The following is a 19,655-nucleotide window of genomic DNA, read 5'->3' on the forward strand; positions in this document are numbered from 1 at the left end:
CTCCAAGCACAGAATGAAAAAAAAAAAAAAGATGCGCTAAGCTTAAGTATACAATATCGGCTCAAGTATGCTCTGTACTTGTATTTAACACACACAACTTTTAAAATATGCGCCATCAATGCAAGCCTTGCGCCTGTCGCGGTAGTTCAGCTCCCATATAGCCTTTAGATTCTGAGAACCAGTGAGGAGTCCCGATTTCCGGTCGCGGCAGCAGCACTTCAACATAGTCGACAGTACGAAAACGCCCGTGTACCGAGATATGGCTTGCGTTAGAGAATCCAAGGCGGTAAAAAGTGGTCTGAAGCCATCCAACAAGGCGTGCATAAGGTACAGCTGCTGCACGTATGAATCCGTTAGTGTTGACTGCACGTGCACATGTACACGATTTGTTGCCAGTAGGCTTCTAAAAAGGAAAGTTGCGCCTCGGGGTGTTTGTTCGAAGCCTGATAAAAGCGAGCTCAGGGACAAGTGGCCTGCGTTTAATAGAGAATGGAGGCACGTACAACTTGTGACTTTTTTTGTGGAAGCGGTACTTGACGGATGCGGTAATAAGGGACGGATGTTAGCGGACGCGTTAAATTCTATACCTAACACACTCTACACATTTTCAAAGAATGTAGCGCAGCAAAGCTTATCTGAGTTGCTGTCGGCATGAGTTGGCTATTTTATGGGTCATGGCGCAAAGTGGTCGGCAGGTGAGTGGGGGGCTGCACTGTCCGATGCGGTTCTCCGTGGTTGAATTGGTTTCGTAATTCGTCGTTCTTGTCGGAAACGGAGACATGGTAGCAGTTGTTAGATAGAAAGACACATTTTTGTCACAAAATGGCATACAATTTGCGCACTACACATTGCTGTCCATTTTAAAAGGGCTGTTTCGCGTCCCTCTAGTCCTCTGTCATTTGTCACTCGGATATACCAACGGCGATATGCGATATGCAGGCAACGGCGAGGTCTGGTCCCCTCATATCCAATCGCTGACTCGTTTTCCACAGACCCCGCCGCGGGCACATCTGAGTGACCATTGACATATGACCAGACGGACGCGAAATGGCCATTTTGAAATGGGCAGCAAACAGAATATGACCCCTGCTATGTGTACTGAGTTGGCATCTGCTGGCCTTTATTTGCATAGCCAGAACCGCACCACTTCCTGCGCTGATAAAAAAAAAAAAAGTACAGTCGGGAGGAATATGACAGGAAACAAAGTTTGAGTATTTATTTATTGATTACTCCAAAGTTGTGGGTGACAAGCAAAATATTTGTTTTCTAAGTTTTCCTCTTGGCGTGTTTTTTGTCCAAAAGTCATTCTCAAATTTAGTGGAGAAGTAACCAGAAAATTCTCAAGTTTGTGCAACAAGTTTGTTCCCTCTCAAATTCCACACGACTGCCCGCCAGAAAAAAATAAGGGGCATTTATCTTCTTCCTTTCGTTTTCTTTCGACGACGTATTCACAAGCCTCTTTGACCAAACCTTCTGTGTCGCACAGCGACCTGGAAATGGCTATTAAAAACAGCAGAGACCATATTTCACTAATGGGAGGCGTTGTGGCACTTTGCAGGCTTACAAGGCAACATGAGTGACGGAATTTTCTATTGGAACTAATTTACCGTAATTAAGAATTTAACTGCACAATTTCTAGTCAGAAGGCATATCAAAAGTTAGGATTGGAGTCATTGATCTAGTCTAAAAATGAACTTTACGTTTCCAAGCCCCGTCAGTCACGAACCAAGTTTCTGGTGACGTTTCAAAACGCGCAGGGACTCCGAAATGCAATCCTTATTTAAGATCAGGTTAGTGAGTAATTTTCTCATTTACTCTAGCGCGCACCCTGACCAGACAAATCCCACTTGAACAGTTTGATACAAAATTCCCTGCGCACTCTTTTACCCCAAGCAAAAACTGAAATACAGCAGGAAAAAGGAAGAAGAGAAGGAAAAGAGCCACACTCATTTCCAAAAGATGGCGATACGATAAGTACTAAACCAATGTGCCCAAACAGAACAGAGGCCGGGCCAACCGATCTGTTTCATCCAAAGCGGATGCGGACGCCATCCAAAATGCTGCGTGTGTCAATCCAAATTTGTAGTTAGTTTTGTGGAGCCTACATGAATCAGCTATTTATGCGAAATTGGAGAAAGTGTACTTCGTGCGTTTTATACTGAAACCGAGACAGAAAAGTAACAGTGGTAGATTAAGGAAACACATAAAAGAAGTGGAGCAGTTATGCTCCCGATCGATAGCGGTTATTTTGTAGGAGGAACATTTTTTTTTTAGTTGCAAGCGCTTGGCAGGCCAGTATCATGCTCAAAATGATTGACCATCGCGTTCATAACGGCATGTTTGTATTTTTTTTTTCATCGGTATCCGCTGGCTGCTGAGGATTCGCATTGCCGTTAATCTCCCGGCGCGCAGCCAACCACACCGCGAAGCTGAGGGAAGTCATCTCAAATATCCGCAGTTTCCTTTCGCAAAGCGTGCAATTTTAATAAAATAGCTTGAAAAAGTATGACGTCGGGAAAGGCATCCTCCGAAGCTATCATTGGGGCAAGCGCAAGAAGGAATTACAAGTTTGGCACTAAAATGAAAGTACTTACGTGGAAGACCGACGAGTTCGTGGTATTTTTACAGCTGTTTCCAGGAGGTGGTATACGATCTTTCAGATGATGCGTGTTCATGTTGAGTTGTCTCTGTAAACCTCTTTCTTTTTTATTCCCTTTTACTACCGCAGGGCTGGTTTTCTGCGCCAACTTTTTTACTTTTATTTAACTTCCTGCCATTCGCGTCCACTTCTAGGCCGTAAATGTTTTATGAATCTGAATGAGGGTCTTGGATGACTGCCTCTATGCTTGAGCCGGTGTTTCCGTATTACGTATTGGCCTTTTCTTTATGTATGCGAAGGAAGTTCAGGTGCGTGCACGTGGCAGCGTCTACCGCTTTTCCAAGGAAAAAAAAACAAGGAAAGAAATGCCACAAAAATGGGCAGCCACTTGTGCTTCGAGCGTTACACAGTGCGTCCAGTCTTCGGGCAAACTGCACTCAGGAGCCCGACTGTACCGGCCCAACGACGTTTCTGCTGCAGTTGCTTGCGTGGCCCACACCTGGGAGTGACCTACGCTTGGCCGGCTACCGCCCAGTCCGAAGCTGAAACGTAGCGCGGCCTGCATCACTCGGAGCTTCGCAATATCGCGGAGTGCTGTCTCCTGCGCCGCTCTGGGCTGAGTTACGACACTTTGCAACGCGATCGCGCTGTCGCAGAGCGAGCGATGTCACCGCACTCGGACACGAATTGGCCGAGCCGTTTCGTCCAGTCTTTTGTTGAACCTTGCGACGGACGAAGCGTTAAGCGGTGTGAGCACTTAATGGAGAACGACCTGTACCGTTCGTTTATGACGAAAGAAGTTGGTTATATCGGTTCGGGACCGTCTACAACTTTTCTTTGATATTGTTTGCTTTCCTTTTTCATCGGTCTTCATTGCATTCGCCCCAGTGAACGAGTGCCTAAGCGAAGTAGTGTGATAATGAAGCATGTACTCAGCATATGTTTATTTACATTATTGCACACACCCACGTTGCTCAAGAGGCGGCGACGGGCCACCCCGCAGGCCCGATGGGCCATTTATAGCTCTTGTGTGCACTCGCTTGAGTGCTCATATTTTCACTCTTTCTCTCTGTTTATTTTTCCACCTATATTTTGTCTTTATGCCACTTCTCGTTGGGGCTGTGGAGCCAACCGGTCTGAGGTACAGAAAGCCTGCCCGTCTTCTCTTCATTCGCTCTCTTTTTCCCTCGCGCGCCAGCGTCGCTGTACGGGAGGTTGAAAAAAAAATTTACCAGTGAAAGAGCTCCCAATAGATTCAGTAGAAAATTAACAACTAGGAATCAAGGCTGTGATTAATAATGATGAGAGAAAGGAGGTAAAGGCATCAGCGCAGCGCTTAATTCACGTCCCTCTTCGCTGAATGACGAGGACTTCTCTATTTCGACGTCGATTGTGCTGTGGTCCGGATTAAAACGAAAAAAAAAAAAAAAACACCGGGACGTGGCATAAAGAAGGCTGTTCCCTACACGCACGACAAGTTGGGCGCATCAGTAGCCGCAGAGTGCGTAAATATTTTCCCATTTCTGCGAAAATAATCAACTCAGAATTTGTGTTTATGTACGACAGGCATATGCATGTTACGCACAGTCCTAACAAACCTGACAGGCGTGCACAATAAACTAATAAGCTCAAGGCCACATTTTGCCCAGAAAGGGTGTAGTTACTCGTTTCTTTTTCATTTCTATGAAACGTACATTCATAGAGCTGTGATATCGTATGCAGCACAACATGTCAATTTCTGTGGTATAGTTTTCGTACGCGCTTATTTTCGTGTCGTTTTTTCTAATCCTAAATACTCCTAGTAGCCTACGAGCGGAACGGAGCGTGTATGTTGCAATGGTTGCTCGGTAGATGTGATTTAATGCTCCGGGGCGAGCGTTAGAGGAAAGCGGGAGGCGGCGCAGTTTTCCGACGCAGTGCAGCAGCACTAACACACTTGCGCGTGGGCGTACCATACTTTTGAAATTCGTAAAGGTCACGCTTCGTCGCACACAGATCACAGAACCACCTTTCGTTTACCTATATATTCCCCCCTCTTTGCGGCAGAATTTCGCTCCGACGCTTGCATAACTGTGCTTTTGTCTTTAATTTACCGCGTATCCGCGCTCTCGAGTGTCATTGGGAGCCGTTGGAGCCTCTCGCAACTTCGTAGCGCACTCGAAATAATGATGTACGTCACGACAGCACGAAAAGGTCGCGACATATTCTGTAAGAAGAAAATACGTCTTCTGTTGAAATTTTGAAGCTTGTGAATCGAGCGCTGAAATTGAACCGTGCCTCGGTGTTTCTTGAATGTGAAAAATGGGGGCGTGGGCTGAATAAAGTCGTAGAGAGCGTGTGTGCGGCTAGAACTGTACTACAAATCAGAGCGACGCAGTCGAGGGCTTCTAAACGACTCACCTAAGCTGGGCTTATATGCGCCTTCCCATGCGTTCCCAAAACGCAGTCGCGCCCAATATCTGCTTGAGAGCCCTGTTTTCGACAACGACGTAGCATGCGCGCGGACCGCTGCTTATGTGCAACCAAAGCCAACACAAGGAATGCGGTCCGCTCATCGCTTCGTGGTTATCCTCTCTTTTCACCTCCTCCACTTTTTTTTTTCTTCTGGAGCAGCCAGCTTATCATCTCCTGTTAGCTATGGCTGCAGCGTACCATCTCTCAATCTGGAGGCTCAGATCTATTTCTCTTTACCTTCCGGCGCACTGTTTTGCGAAAGTGAAGTTAAGAAGAACGCATCGCAGCTGTAGTTCTGCATTGTTTTACACCATCCGTGCTTGTTTGTAAGAGATTCCGGAAATAGGAGAAATGAAGCACTAAAAAGGTCTTGCGAAAAGCCGCTCATCCTACTTGCATGTTTTTCTGCTGCGTTAGCACGGTAGTCCTCTTTCGGCGAAAAAGCCGATGTCTGTATATGTGGGAAGCCTCCAACCTCCAGAGGCACTCGCAGGAGAAAGCAACTTGCTGTGGGTGCACGTCTGCCTAAGTTAGTTTGCTATTGATATTAATGTCTAGGTACAGGTAAGGTTCTACCTGTGATAAGCCTTCCGAAAATAAAGAGCACGGGTATGTTAAGTTAGAATGCTTACGTGAAACTTGCCTGTAACTGCTCTATCTAGTGCTCAGCTTCATCATCCATAATGTGCACCAGTTTTGAATGTGCTTTAGATCGTTCTGATGGGCACCTTGGTCATCCTTAGTACTTATACGCCGGTAAACAATGCAGTCATTAGCGGACAGGCGGATGGTAGGTGAGATGTCAGAGGGGTGTTCATTCATAAAAGAATTAAGAAAAGAAGCGGACCTAGCTAGCACGGACCCCTGCGGTGCTCCGGCAGTTACGCGAGCAGTTTCTGGAGGAAGACCGCCTATTACTGTGAACTGAGAGAGTCCCATGAGGAAGTCGTAAATCAGGGCTCAAATATGTGGGCGTAGGTGAGGACCTGAAACTTTGAACCTAAGTCGTTGATGAATGATATGGTCGAACGCCTTTGGAAAATATAGATAGACAACACCGGTTTGGAACAAGGAGTCAGAGTTTAGCGGAGGTCCATGGCAAACCCAAATATTTGTGATTCACGGAATAACCACAATGGAATCAATGTTTATTCTATGAGAAAAAGAAGTTAGAATTCAGGTGGGATGCAATATGCGAGTATATAATGTTCAAGAATTTTACAGGAAGTACAGGTTAATGAAATAGGACGTTAATTATCCCGGTCGCTCCGGTTACCGGCCTTGAATGCAGGAACCACTTTATTTTCCAGCCATTAGGTACTAAATTGAGCAAGAAATTGATCGGATATTGTTTTTAGGTTATGATAAGATATATTTTTTGTAGCTTTAAGTATCCTAGCAGTGATGCTGTCTGGCCTCGCGGCGCTAGGTGTATTAAGTTTGTCTGCCAGTGCACACGTGCCTGAAGCAGTGATGCTAATAGGGGCCATCTCAGGGAAGTTAGAATTTGGTAAGGTTGATGCATTCAAGGCAGACTCCTGTGTGAAGACAGACGAAAAATAAGCATTCTTGAGTCGAAGTGGATTTCCGGAGGCACCTTTGAACCTTCCGGATTTGGGAGAGCGTAATACAATGAGAGTTGCCAGGCTTAGGTGATAATAGCCTCCAGAACTTCTTTGGGTCGGCTTGTAGGATTCCATGCAGACCATTATGAAAAAACTTTTTTTTTGTGCGTCTTAGAAACTTGTCTATTCCTATAAGCACGCAAAATACTTTTTCTACTTGAAGGTCAAAGCACTCCCATTATTTTGACGGAAAAGGTGCTTATTTTTCTCTCGAGAAAGCCTCCTCAAGGAGTTTGAATACCAAGGCTTGTTGAATCATCGCGAATGCATAACACTGGAACGTAAATTTCGACCAGCTCGAAGACTTTGTTCTTGAAGGTCATCCAATTTTGTTCGACATTCCTATTAGAAGTAGATTGACGAAAGGTTAGAGAAAAATAACCTGAAGCTCTGAGTTAATACGGACGAAATCTTCCTTTCTACAATCGTGAATGTATTTAACCGAGCTCTTCCGTGGAGGAGACGGAAGAGGTCAGTTGAATACGACAGTATTGTGGTCACCGAAACCGTCAATGCATGATAGTGACTGGAAGAACTCTGGGTTGGGCGCAAAGGCTAAATCAAGAGTGTTACTACCAAATATATGAATTTGAACTGTACGGCTGATGAATGTGAGAAAAATCAAGAAAATCTTTCGATTGATGAGAAGCTGTGCATAAGTTGTTCCAGTCGATGTCTGGAATTCAGTCGATGATAGGATGTAATCGGCGCCAGGAAAACGAGTATTAAGGTCGTGAAAAACTAGAACTGCTACGTGATCGAAGATCCACTGACTATGGATACGTATGAAGAACACCTAATGGGTATTTATCCTAAGACCTGTGTGCATTGCAAGTTTCAGCTTAACGGCGTTGAGGTGAAGCGACGGAATGGCTCGACGCAATAGACCGTGTGTTGACACCCTTTTCAATGCGGTATGGCCTATTTGATATAACATCAGGCCTCCTTTTATGAGCATATAGAAAGTGTGTGCTATGCACAACTTCCTTAATTTCGGCAGCTTATCGCTTGTGATGGACGTTGTGTTAGTCATTGCCCCCGAGAGCCCGATTTAGTAGAAGGACCTGGTCATTATAATTTTAGACCCAAAAGTGAGAATCATGCTCCATTTACATTTAAGTATTCCTGCAACACTGAGCCTCCGCGGTGGCCCAGTCGTTATGGTGCTCAGCTCCTCACCTGAAAGACGCGGGTTCGATCCTGGCCGCGTAGGTCGCATTTCTTTGGATGTTAAATGCTGGAGGCCCGTCTATTGTGCGATGTCAGTGCACGTTAAAGAACCTCAGGTGCAAGAAATTATTCGGAGCCTTCCACTACGGCGTCCCTCATAGCCTGATTCGCTTTGGAACGTTAAACGTTAGTTGCGGTAATTCGTGTTTGGGACGTTAAGAGAATTTTATTGCCGGACGAATGTCTTTCATTATTGATTTTTTTCTACATGCCATCAGCGAATGGAATCAACTACCACAGAAAATTACTGAATGCCACAGTGAAATGTTGTTTCGGCCTCTGGTGTTGGATATATGAAAACTTGCGCGGTGCCTTTTTTTTTTTCATTTCATTGCTATACCGTTACATTTTTTCTTGTATTTCTTTCCTTACATCAGCCTCATGCAAACAATATGTATTCATTCCCCCCTGCAATGATGCCTTCGGGAGCTGCGGGTATTCTGAATAAATAAAATAAACAAACCACTCTGGAACACTGGTATATTTCATGCGTAAAATATAGTTCCCGTTCCTCTTAATTTTCGCTTGATATGTTCTTTGACATACTGAGACTATGGGGCTACAACAAGCTGTATTTTGTTGTCGCATCGCTGTGTTCTTTATCAGCAGCAAAATAACAAATTTTTAGAAACTAAGACCGCACATTCATAATCGTCAACTCTATCTCGCGACGTGACGTTTTAATTTTCTCGCTGCGTGCACGCGGAATATGCCATCAAGCGCCACGTGTGCTTTGGTGAAAAGTGTCGCTGTGTGCGCTTCCCCCTTAACAGCGATGGTTGCTCTGTCGTCTTGCGAGACCTGAAGCAAGACCTCGCTTTTTTTTTATTTCGTAACTGAATTTTTCTTTTTCTCTTGCCGCGATTTTCTTTAGCTCGTTCCAGTTTCCCCCGTTCTTTCCACGTGTTTTGACCCTTCATTCTTGTTAACCTAATGGCGAGTCTCGTACCCAGTCACAGGCTTCCTCACGTCTGCACATGCATTTGTCGGAGTCATTACCCAACCTTGCAGCCGCTGCCGTCTTCGTGACTCCGTCTGGAATATTTATCTTACGGCCCCTTTCCCGGTCTTGCTCGTCTCTCTCGCTTTATTTCTTTTTTTCTTAGGACCGTGGTGCTCGTGTTTCGTGTTGTACCGTTGCACCTACATATAACTTTTGGAGCCGTTATACTTTCTGGGCGCCACTGAGCTGCTTCAGCAGGCTTGAATTAAACAGTGAGCTAAGCAGAGAAAGCCGTGCTGCCTTTCAGCGGAGTTTCGCAAGCCGAAGAACCGACCCGCGCTTGGAGCTCGGGTGCGCAGAACAAACGGTTGATGCAGCCTTTTGTTTCGGCGGCCCTGATTCCGGTGAAATGGGCCGCGCCGAGTGGCCAGAAGGGGAAAGCGGCGACAAATGGGCGGCCGCTGCTCGCCCTGATCGCCTTTTCCTTCCTGGGGGCGCGGATTCGAAGAACCTGAAGGGAAGGCCGTCGAAAAAAAAATAAAGACATGATCTGATCTCAGCGTTCGTCATCCGGTGAACGGAGCATTTCGTTGGGGCTTCGAGCCGAACCTGCTCACGCAGCTCACGAGGCAGTGCTGCAAAGACCAGAGTTTAACCTCGCAGCGTGAACAATCATTCCGTTAACTGAAGCGTGCGAATTTTTCCAGCTGCTGCCTTCTCATGTGGACGATTTCGCTTTCCAGTGTAGCTATATCGCCGCGCCACAGGCTGTTGAGAAACTCACGCGATCAATATCCACTGCCGCCCGGGATCTATGTTGGGAAACCAAGTTTTGATTTCATGTGGCTCCGTCAAATTTCGCCTGTCATCGCGCGTCCTGGTGTTCTCATGTGATTGCCCACAGTAACATGTCACTTAGATGTTTTGTCCCGGTACTCAGCCCTTTGGTTTGGGCTTACTTTCGCCGCGGAAACTAATTAGGTGCTAAGCACTAATTAACACTCGTCAGATGAGAACCGACAGCGACAGCACCACGGTTGATTGATTGATTAATTGATTGTGTAGTTGCTTGCTTGATTGATTGATTGATTGATTGATTGATTGATTGATTGATTGATTGATTGATTCATTGATTGATTGATTGATTTTTTTGCACGCTCAGCAGAAAACTTTCCTGCAGTATCTACTAAGTTGCTGAGGTGATGTGTCCAACTAATAGCACAAGATCTGCTGCGAAAACACGAGGGTAGGCTAGACAATCGCAAATCTGTCTGCAGGAGGCCGCGCTAATTGCATTAATAAATTTTAACAGCCGTATCGTAGGGAACGTCCGTAAGGTATGCCGTTTTGAAGGATTGCGGGTGCATTCCGACAACATATAGAGGTTCTTTAGTGTGCACCAAAGTCTGAGTGCACGGGCGTTTTGGCGCTTCGTTTCCAACGGACTCTGGTCACCGCAGCTGGGACAGAATATCTAATTAAAACATTCTTGGCGAGTTGGTCTACTGCTTCGTCTCTCGTTCTGTGGTTGCATGTGTTAGCGCGATTATTTTTTCTAGAATAGAATATCTGCGGCTTTGTCCTCCGCAGCAGAACGTCACAGCCAATGAATTGCTGCGTTGGCTGGCGCGGACCGCACTATGTTTGGGGATACGATGAGCCGCGCAAACGCGACGCATTCTCGGCTTTACACAGGTGGTGAAGCCTTCATTGCGTGAGTATTACGCAGACAGCTGAGCAGAATACATCCCGAACTACAGAGATCTGCTTCGTTGGGTTTGCTGAGCGCGCTTACCGAAGTTTTCTGAATAGACTAGTTTGCGCACATCTCGTGTTCTTTTGTCATAGTTCCGTCCCACGTCGACGAAGAAAGACCTGTTAGCATGAGTACTTCCGTCAACTGAGGTTGACCACTAGGTTCATGCAGTCTGTTTTGCAGTGAAGAACTGAAAATAGATAAAGCTGTGACGATGCGCTAGCATAAGAACCTCGTTGTGAGCGTCCCAACCACCCTCAGATAGGCACTCCTCCGCCCATGTCAGAGCCACCTACTTCCACGGTAGCCACCCCTGCGTCCTTTCTGTGGCAGCCACCTTCCGGCCACATCATCCTATCTCCCACAAGTGGGCAGGGGGATTTCCTCCGCTCGACTTTTCCCACCTGCCAACTGTGGCAGGTGGCAGCTGGCTCTTCCGTGCGCCTCACCTGGCAGGTGGTAGGTGGCAAATTGTCACACTGCCGGTGGGTGCGGTCACATTATACTATCGCATAATACCGTATTTTCCGGTGTATAAGACGCACCCTTGTATAAGACGCACCTGCCATATATGCAAGCTGTCGCTGCAAAAGTTCGTATATAAGACGCACCCGTGTATAAGACGCACCCCAGTTTACCCAGTTAGGCTAGTGACGCTTAATTAAACAGACTTGCGCGACTATCGCGAAATGCACCGTACCTGTGAGCAATTCTTAAGCAACGCTAAGTGATCGAAAAAGGCAACACTCACGCCATACCCGTCCACGTTTTAGCAAAAAATAAAGAACGATACAGCTCCCCATATGTCCATAACATTTTATTTCTACTTGAAACCTTCGAAGTCTTCATCTTCAGATGCGCTATCAAAAGGTTCACCCATTTCTGGAAGCAGCTCGTCTGAAACATGCACTACGTACACGGAGCAAAAAAAGTTGCAAAGGGTAACGAAAAAAGAACGCCGGCTTGTCTTGACAATGGCGAGAAGCGCGATTGTCTCCATCTTTTGGCGCTTCTCATTATTTTTGCTTGGCGCCTCCGAAACAGCGGCGCGTTTGTGATCCCGGAAGTCGTCATCCGCGCCGTTTCATGATAAAGATCACCTAGAATGTCGCGCACGGCGGTCCCGGTATTGAAGTATTAACCATGTTACAACCGCGTTATTGGTAGTGATTTTTTTAGGTGAAAAAAGCTTGAGCATTAACCGGAGTAATCGATGAACTCGCAAAAAAAAAGATGAAAAATTCGCATATAAGACGCACCCTTGTATAGGACGCATCAGCAAGATTTTCGGAAAAAAACCGCGTCTTATACACCGGAAAATACGGTAATTGAAAATTACATTTCTGAGATTAAAATAAAAAATTACGAGGAACTTTAGCGGCTAAAGTGGTGAAAGGCGAAAGCCTGAGTGCTGCATTGTGCTACGCGATTGTTCACTTCACATTCTGTTGGTGCCTTAATTAACTGGCAATTAATGACGCTTAAGCTTCCCCTTTAGGAGTGGAACGCGACAGCGTGTTGTAGCGCTGCCAGGTGGTCCACAAAACGCCACCACCCGTTCGACGCGATGCGTTGCCCTTTGAATGCAACGCTTTTTGAGGAAAGGTTCTACCCCTTGCTCGTCGGTAAATTGGTTTTTGAGGAAAGAAAATGTATCTGTCTCTCATATCTCGGTGGACACCTAAACCTCGCCGTAACGGGACGGGAGGAAGATGGCAATGAATGAAGACACCGTATTCACTAGACGCGCCTTTGTTCATTCGAAACCATCGAGCTGGCATGGCGGAGTGGTAGCGTGCTCGTCTCGCACACCGGAGACCGGGGTTCGATTCCCGAGCTCGGCCAATTTCCTACTCGGTTTTATTTATTTATCTGGTCTGACTAGAAAGGTTAATTAAGCTAATTGGTTAAGTAAGTCCCACTAACTTGGAGCATCACTATACGATCCCTTTAATTGCTTGCATGGTTAGTAGCCAAAGTACAATTGGCCCCGTTTGAAATTAGCGCACTGTGACGTCACGACCGTTTCGACCAGTTGAAAAGCGTGACATTTTTGTCGACAACTTCTGCTTACAACGATGAGGCATTAAAGGCTTCCGGCTTAAAAGGTGTAATCACTACGCCTATACGCTAATGGAGAATTAGCGCAGCCACGCCAGTCGCGCATTGTTAACGTGGCCAGCGCGCCTGTTTCATTTGAGCCTTTCGCAGGATCTGCAAAAAAATCCGGCGTCGCAGGTGTCGTCGTCGGCGGCGTTGTGAGCGAGAAAGCAGGTGGCCCACCTGCCGCCTTGGTCACGTGACCAAATGTAACGCCATCACAAGCTGCCCGCCGAACTTTGAGCAAACTGCCCACTGTTGAAGCTGGCCGTTCAGTTAGTGATTGGTCGCGAGAGGTTGCTCAGGAAGAGCAACCTGGGTCGCACAAGCCTCACCGGTGGCAGAACCTGCCATGGCAGGGCAGGGGCGCATCACCTAGCCGCTGCACCGCTACTGCAGTAGTGCTATGAGGACTCCCCGCAATTTCTGAGTGTAAAGTAGAGAATTACCAATGAACGTGAAGTAGACAATGAAGAATGAATGAAAAGTAGAGAAAGACCAATTCCTTATATACGGGCATGTAGACAGAACCTACGCGACAGAAGATTACTTGCGCGGGAGGGACCTATTGTGCTATCGGACTGCACTCTTCAGGGTAGGTTAAGCGTTACGTGATGGTGAGAGAAAGCGCAGTATCCGTGTCTCCGATGTGCTACGCAAAGTGGACCGCAGGCCACTGAAGGGACCGATTAACGCTATCACGCCATACCCTTAAGGCGGAGCTTAAGTGTCCCCTCGAGTTTTCTTACTCACAAGGGCTAAGTCACCTATCTAAATATAAATTATGAGGTGAGAAGGTTTTCCTTCGCCCGCATTAAAGTGCACTTATCTAACTTGCACAAAAAAGGAGAATATGATGATATCGCAGTGGCTCGGTCAGTTTTATGCACTGCGTTCACGCAAAGAGAAAACAAAATTAGAAATAGTGTTTTTGAAATTTACACTTTTGTTGAATACTTGTACCTGCTCCAAATAAGCATCAACCGCTATGGGACCGTCCGTTATAGCGTCGGTAATACACTGTACCCGATTTAAGACATGATGTTTTATCACACAAGCCTAAAACAAAGCTATCTGCTTTATATAAAAACCACAACGTGCACACACCTAGATTTTTAGTTAGGTTTTTCAAGGGCGGTTGGATGTTGCGCTTGAGGAGCTGTGCCTTCCTGAGAATCGCTGCGATTTAAAACTGGCGCAAAAAGAAAAAATAATCCCCAAAACCTTCACCCATAATAGACGCTAGGGCAAGGAAAGAGAGGAAAGTTTAGTTCCAAATGACTGTTTTCATGTCTTTAGGGCATAAAAACTACTTTTATGGGCCTCATTTCGTAAATTATTAACACACAGCCCGTAAAAAAGCTGTAATAGCGGTAATCTCCTTCAGTATAATGCATTGAACAAGAAAAAGGACGAGAACTTCAAGACGAGTGAAAGAAAGAAAGTGTGGGAGAGGGGGATGAATTTTCTTCTTGAATATTGCGTTCCGCGCGCTCAATTACTATTTTTTCTTTTCGTCGCCTGAGGTTCTGCTTCGGCCTTCTTTTCAGGCACTGCCGTTAATGGCAGATTCGCAGTCCACGCACGTATACCACTAGGAACGGCACCTCACACACCTCACAGCGCCAACGTCATCAACGGCTGAAACGTTGGCGAAAAACAGTAATGACAAGAAGAAGAAACCTGCGCGTTATTTTTCTACGCGTGCTGAAATTTTTATTTTTGGAGATTGCATGGCGACGAAGAGAGCAAAGCAATATTAACGGAGAAAAAGAACCCCCAAAAGGTTTAACAGTAAAAGAAAGGTTGAAAGACTCCCCCAGCATCTGAATGGGTTCAGTGTTATGCTCAGGCGCAGCAATTCTCGGAGTAGTTTTGTTTGTTCGTAATCTCCGGTGAACTAATAACGATTGGGCCGACTTGATACGCAGGTGCGTAAAGGACCCCAGGAAGCGAAGCATAAGTGTTTCATGGTAGGGCGTGCGTTGCCTCCGGGGCGCGATGAGATGACGCTTTACGCGCAGTCTGGTGGGCGCTCAAGTCCCGCCACAAAAGCACCGCTTGTCTTGCTGCTTTGCTGCATTATTCTGCTTATACATGATATACTTTTTTTACTCTGCAGATGGCAAGGGGGCGTACACTGAATTGTGTTCTTTCGCTGAAATGCCTTGCTATTTATACAGCGATTTCCCCTTGCACGACATTAGACAACCGCGTTGAGGAACTTTCTTATGGGAGCGTAAAACACGAGCGACGCGCATGTGCGCGCGACACGCGAGGACGATCCTTTATGGGGAAGGGGAGGACACATTTTGGCAAGCCACCGGGCTGCTGCTGCTGCTGCGTCCACTTTCCCCCGAGGTGCGTCGACCACGATAAAAAGTGCACCGAAACGCAACAAACGCCGCTGCCGTGCATGAGGAGCGTTGTAGTAGACGCGCCACGGCGACGTCGCATTTCAGGGGCCATCTTATCTTTGTCTCCGGCAGTCGGGTATTTTTCTTGCGCAGCCTCAACAGCACCATCTCTCCTAAGAGGCACCTCGGGCGAGCTTATCCCTGCCAGTACCACGCCGTCGCTCTCCGGAAAGACCTGGCACACTTTTAGAGCTCGCCACGCTTGGCTTGGAAACGTCGACTCTGCGGCGCTTCTGCAGCGTCGTAAGCAAGTCTGTTATATAGTCTTTTCTGCGTTCGTCGCTAAAGCCAGGAGCTCATTTTCTTCGTGGCGTGATGCCAGGAGTGTGTACGAAAGCACTTAATGGCGCTCTCCGGGACGGTGATGTAGAGGACGGTGTTTTTGCAGTTTGCGGAAAGTACCCAGACGTTCGTGAATGCGAAGTTTTGAGGGCACAGTCGCTCACTGAGGAGTAGCTGCGAAGGAGGAATGAGGAAAAATTATGGCACTGTTTGGCTCGCCAGCTAGCGCACCTGGACGTACGCAACGTACGCATTTGTAAAAAAAAAATAAGAAGAAACGAGACCTTCGGATCTATATGTGCTGGCCGCTTCCGCATTTTATTCACATTTTTTTTTTAATTTTTCGACGGAGAAACTCTCACTCAGACTAAAACAGATAGGTCGGCCGAGAACGTTCTGAAACACCTGTTAACTTTCGATGGAAAGCGATCAGTGTAGTTTTTGTACTCGCGGGGATAAGCTGATTGCCCTGTTGTGTAAAACTGAGCAAATCGAGAGCAAGGAAGGAAAGCAAGGCGCTGTTAGATTTCTTTACCCTTTCCCCACCGCCTCCTTTCGTTCTGCTGCAGGTGCTTGGAGTGTTGCTCCGCATTCGGAACGCGGCTCCAGGATGGAAATGCTACCTGGACTTCACATTCACCTTGCTCAATCGAGAGCACTTCTCGAAGAACGAAGCTCTCTCCGAAAAGCAGGTGAGGATATTCGAAGAGCAATGCGACTGAAAAAATAAATTCCTCCACCGTGCAGGGCGCATTGCCCCTGCGAAAGATGACTTCGTCCTATCAGTACTTTTAGCACCCCTCTGGCAAGCTTCCGTGCGTACATGGTGTACTTCGGAATTAGGAAACAAGACGCACAACATGGTCACCAGAGAAGGCAGGCATTTCTTTCCGCGATGCATGTGAGTAGACGACATTAGGCATTAAGGAAAAGTTCTGTCAGGACATCGGTACAGTTATGATTTGCTGTATTTATAGGCGTATTGCAGCTCTCCGTACGCTATACGATTTTGTCTGAAAGATTTTTGCCGGAAACATATGGTTGTAAGAAGCACTCATCCTCAATTAACTCGGAGATAACGGACTAAGGTCCACCATTTGCAGCGCGCTTCTGTGACATAGTTTAATTCTCTGTCACCAGTCGCATAGACAACAAGAAAAATCTCTAGCTGCAACCGACACCATTCGCAGTTCAATGCAGTTTGTGAATTAATTTTAAAAAAGGCCGGCAGTACTACACAAGGCTACTTATCCTATGTGAACACTCACAGGAGTGGCGTTGTCACAGCGTAGAAGCGGACCGATTTCATTGGCATCTTTTCACTTGCCAGCACAGGGGATCGGTCTTTGTAAAAAGCTTGAGAGGGAAATTTTAGGGAAAGTCAATCGAGTTGCAACACACGCACACGCACGCACGCACGCACGCACGCACGCACGCACGCACGCACGCACGCACGCACGCACGCACACACACACACACACACACACACACACACACACACACACACACACGCACGCACTCACGCACGCACACCCACACTCTCGCTCTCTCACACTCGCTCTCTCTCTCTCTCACACTCGCTCTCTCGCTCTCGCTCTCTCTCTCTCTCGCTCTCTCTCACACTCACTCACTCACACACGCGCGCGCGATCAAAAATACGGGACGATCATGCATCTGATGCTACACTTCTGCGAAAGCAATTATTACTTAAACGCTTTTGCTCTAATGTATGCTCACGGGTTTTCTAGGGTTTGTTTAGGAATTTGGCGTAGCCCTGCAGATGGAGCAGGCGCAGTGATACTAACGACTAGCGAAATTGAGAACCTGGCTGCCGCCTGACTGACTGCCTTCAGCTGCGGACACCGAAGGCTAGCACGACGGAAAAGTGACTGCAAAAGACGGATAGCGAGGGGAGAGGTTTATTTGGAGAGAAAGGCAGAAAGGTTGGCCTTACGGAGCGTTAATTAACTTGTTACTCTGTAACGGGGAAGGGGAGAGGGGAACTGACCGCCATCTAGAGCAAAAACACGAATCTGAGCGATTAAGCTAATATTACTTCATTGTACCGCTGAATTTTCATTTTGAAGAAACAGGCGCCTTAAGCAAAGGCAAGCGAAATTACGGGCGTCACACAACAGAGAGCTACCAGGCGCCTGCAAAGGACAAAATAATTTAACCAGCTCATATCACACTCGCGTTACTTTCTCTTCGGCATGAGTAAGACCGAGAAATTCAGAGCGTACTCTGCACCAACCATCGGTCTCTTCGTGTCATTTTTTCGAGTTGCCTGTGCTGCCGTTTCCACGAAAATAGATTCTGCGTCGCTTTGGCCAGCGGCGTAAGAAAAAATATTTCCTTGTTACTTATCAGTGCTATTTTCGATTTATTTACAAGTTTGCCTATGTATTACATTTTATTTTATTCTTATTTCTGACAGCATGCTTAACTGTACTGCTCGCCTAGCACCCAGCGACTCGCAGGCGGTGTGGCCTCGAGAGCCGTAGCGTATCATGCCACTGATGAAGTGGTAGCATTCGTGAGCGCCGTGAAATGTCATTTTCAGAGGCATTCTCACTGGCCTATGAGTGAATAGCATTTTCTAGGGTGGAATGACGGACTATTGCAGTTTCTTTCCTTCGTTTCTTCTTCCTATACATGTTGGATTTTTTCGGAGAAACACTAGCACCTTTTGCCAGGCGCCGGTGGAATGTGGGCCACCCAGATGTTCCGCGCTCGTAATGATGCGCATTCCCGTAGGCATGAGGCATGCCGCGAAGACATGAAAGTGCGAACTGAAGCTCCCTGCTGTCGTCGTCACCAGGTCCGCTTCTCGGCAGAAGAGCCGACGCACGGCGCTGCCCGCTGGATCCTGATCTCAGACCTGCAGACGAGACGCTTCTCGGACGAGACGGGAGAGTTCCTACTGGAGTTGTCGCTGGCCAACGCTATGACGGTGTTCGAGACGGACATCCGGGTGCCTCCGCAGCTCCTCAACCACCACCACCACCATCACCACCACAGGGGCAGCGGTGCGGGACAGCAGGTGGGTCGCGGCATAGCCACGTATAAAGCCAGCAGGAGGAACAAACGTTGGGCTGAAAGGAGGTACGCTTGGATGAAACTCGGCAGCATTTTCGACTGCGAAAAAAATGCGCATCCCTCAATAGCACGCAATTCACTGCAATTCATAGCAGGCGCTATCATGAATTTCTCAGCCTTATTCGCTTCTAAGCAGGCGAGTGTGAAAAGCCTGGGTATTCACGCGTTTGTATTTATAACCGCTGGTTGCACTGATTGGTGCTCTTTGGGATCGACCTGTAAGCGCCAGTAGCTTCCATGCACAGTCTTTGTCACTGCCTACTGCATGCCGGTAAGTGCAAGGCGCTGGATGCAGTAGAGAAAGACCGGTAGCCGTTACTGAAACACAGAGTTGCTAGTGAGTCCATAAGACTTGCATGCAAGGATTTACTAATCCCTTTCTCTCGCAGCGCCAATTCTGGGCTACGTTTCAAAGAGCGATGTCTTCGTATTGGTCTATCAGCACCAAATTTTGCAACTACATACGGCATCGGTACTAGGCCACTGTCGACCACGGGCTAATTTCAGTTTTTTTTTTTAATAACCAGCTGCTAACTAACGTGGAACTCTATCTCCTAGAGGTTCCAATAGCTGTCATGCAACTAAAATTGCCTGTCGAAGCTGCAAGGCAATGTTTATCCCCTGTATTTTCACAAAGCGTTCTATGTTCGTTCTATGTTCTTCAGTAATTACTGCAGGCTTTCACTGGATGGCACTACAGGTCAAACCACGTTGCCACCGTTACCTGCCAAAAAAACTTGCTAATTACATATTTTTATACAGCGCACAGAACGTGAGAGCTGGAAAACGGAGACAAGATTTTATGGTCTAGTACATTTTACACTTTTTAACGCGCGTTTAGTGCGCGGGTGTTGTTGGTTTTTTTTTTTTTTTCGTGAAAAAATAGCAAAGAGGCAGCTTTCTAGTACTAAGCGCGGATGGAGCTGCGCCCGTGGGGCGATTCGGACAGTGCTCATGACGCTGATGAAGTGGTTTTCAACTGTGGCAGTGAAAAGAAAGCCACATCTTTATTTGTGACGGTCCTTTCCGACCTTTATTTACAGCTAGGCAAGCTTCAAAACGTCCTGCAAGGTTCTTCCAAACAGATTTAATGAAAAAAAATTGTAATTGTTTTTTTTTCTTGTTTAATAAAATCTAACCTAGCATTCGT

The 19,655-nt window shown here is 46.9% G+C and overlaps 1 protein-coding gene across 1 annotated transcript in view; it reads left to right on the forward strand.

The window, feature by feature from the left end:
• The window catches only part of LOC149351187 (uncharacterized), a 160,409-nt gene that overhangs the window by 115,170 nt on the left and 25,584 nt on the right, over positions 1-19,655 (forward strand). The window contains exons 3-4 of the mRNA XM_089580486.1: positions 15,976-16,098; positions 18,228-18,449. Coding sequence (XP_089436612.1) covers positions 15,976-16,098; positions 18,228-18,449 — 345 coding nt within the window. The remainder of the gene's footprint in view (positions 1-15,975; positions 16,099-18,227; positions 18,450-19,655) is intronic.

This window comes from Amblyomma mixtum, chromosome 3 (assembly GCF_055824585.1).
Source record: "Amblyomma mixtum isolate Tamu chromosome 3, ASM5582458v1, whole genome shotgun sequence".
Lineage (NCBI taxonomy): Eukaryota > Metazoa > Arthropoda > Arachnida > Ixodida > Ixodidae > Amblyomma > Amblyomma mixtum.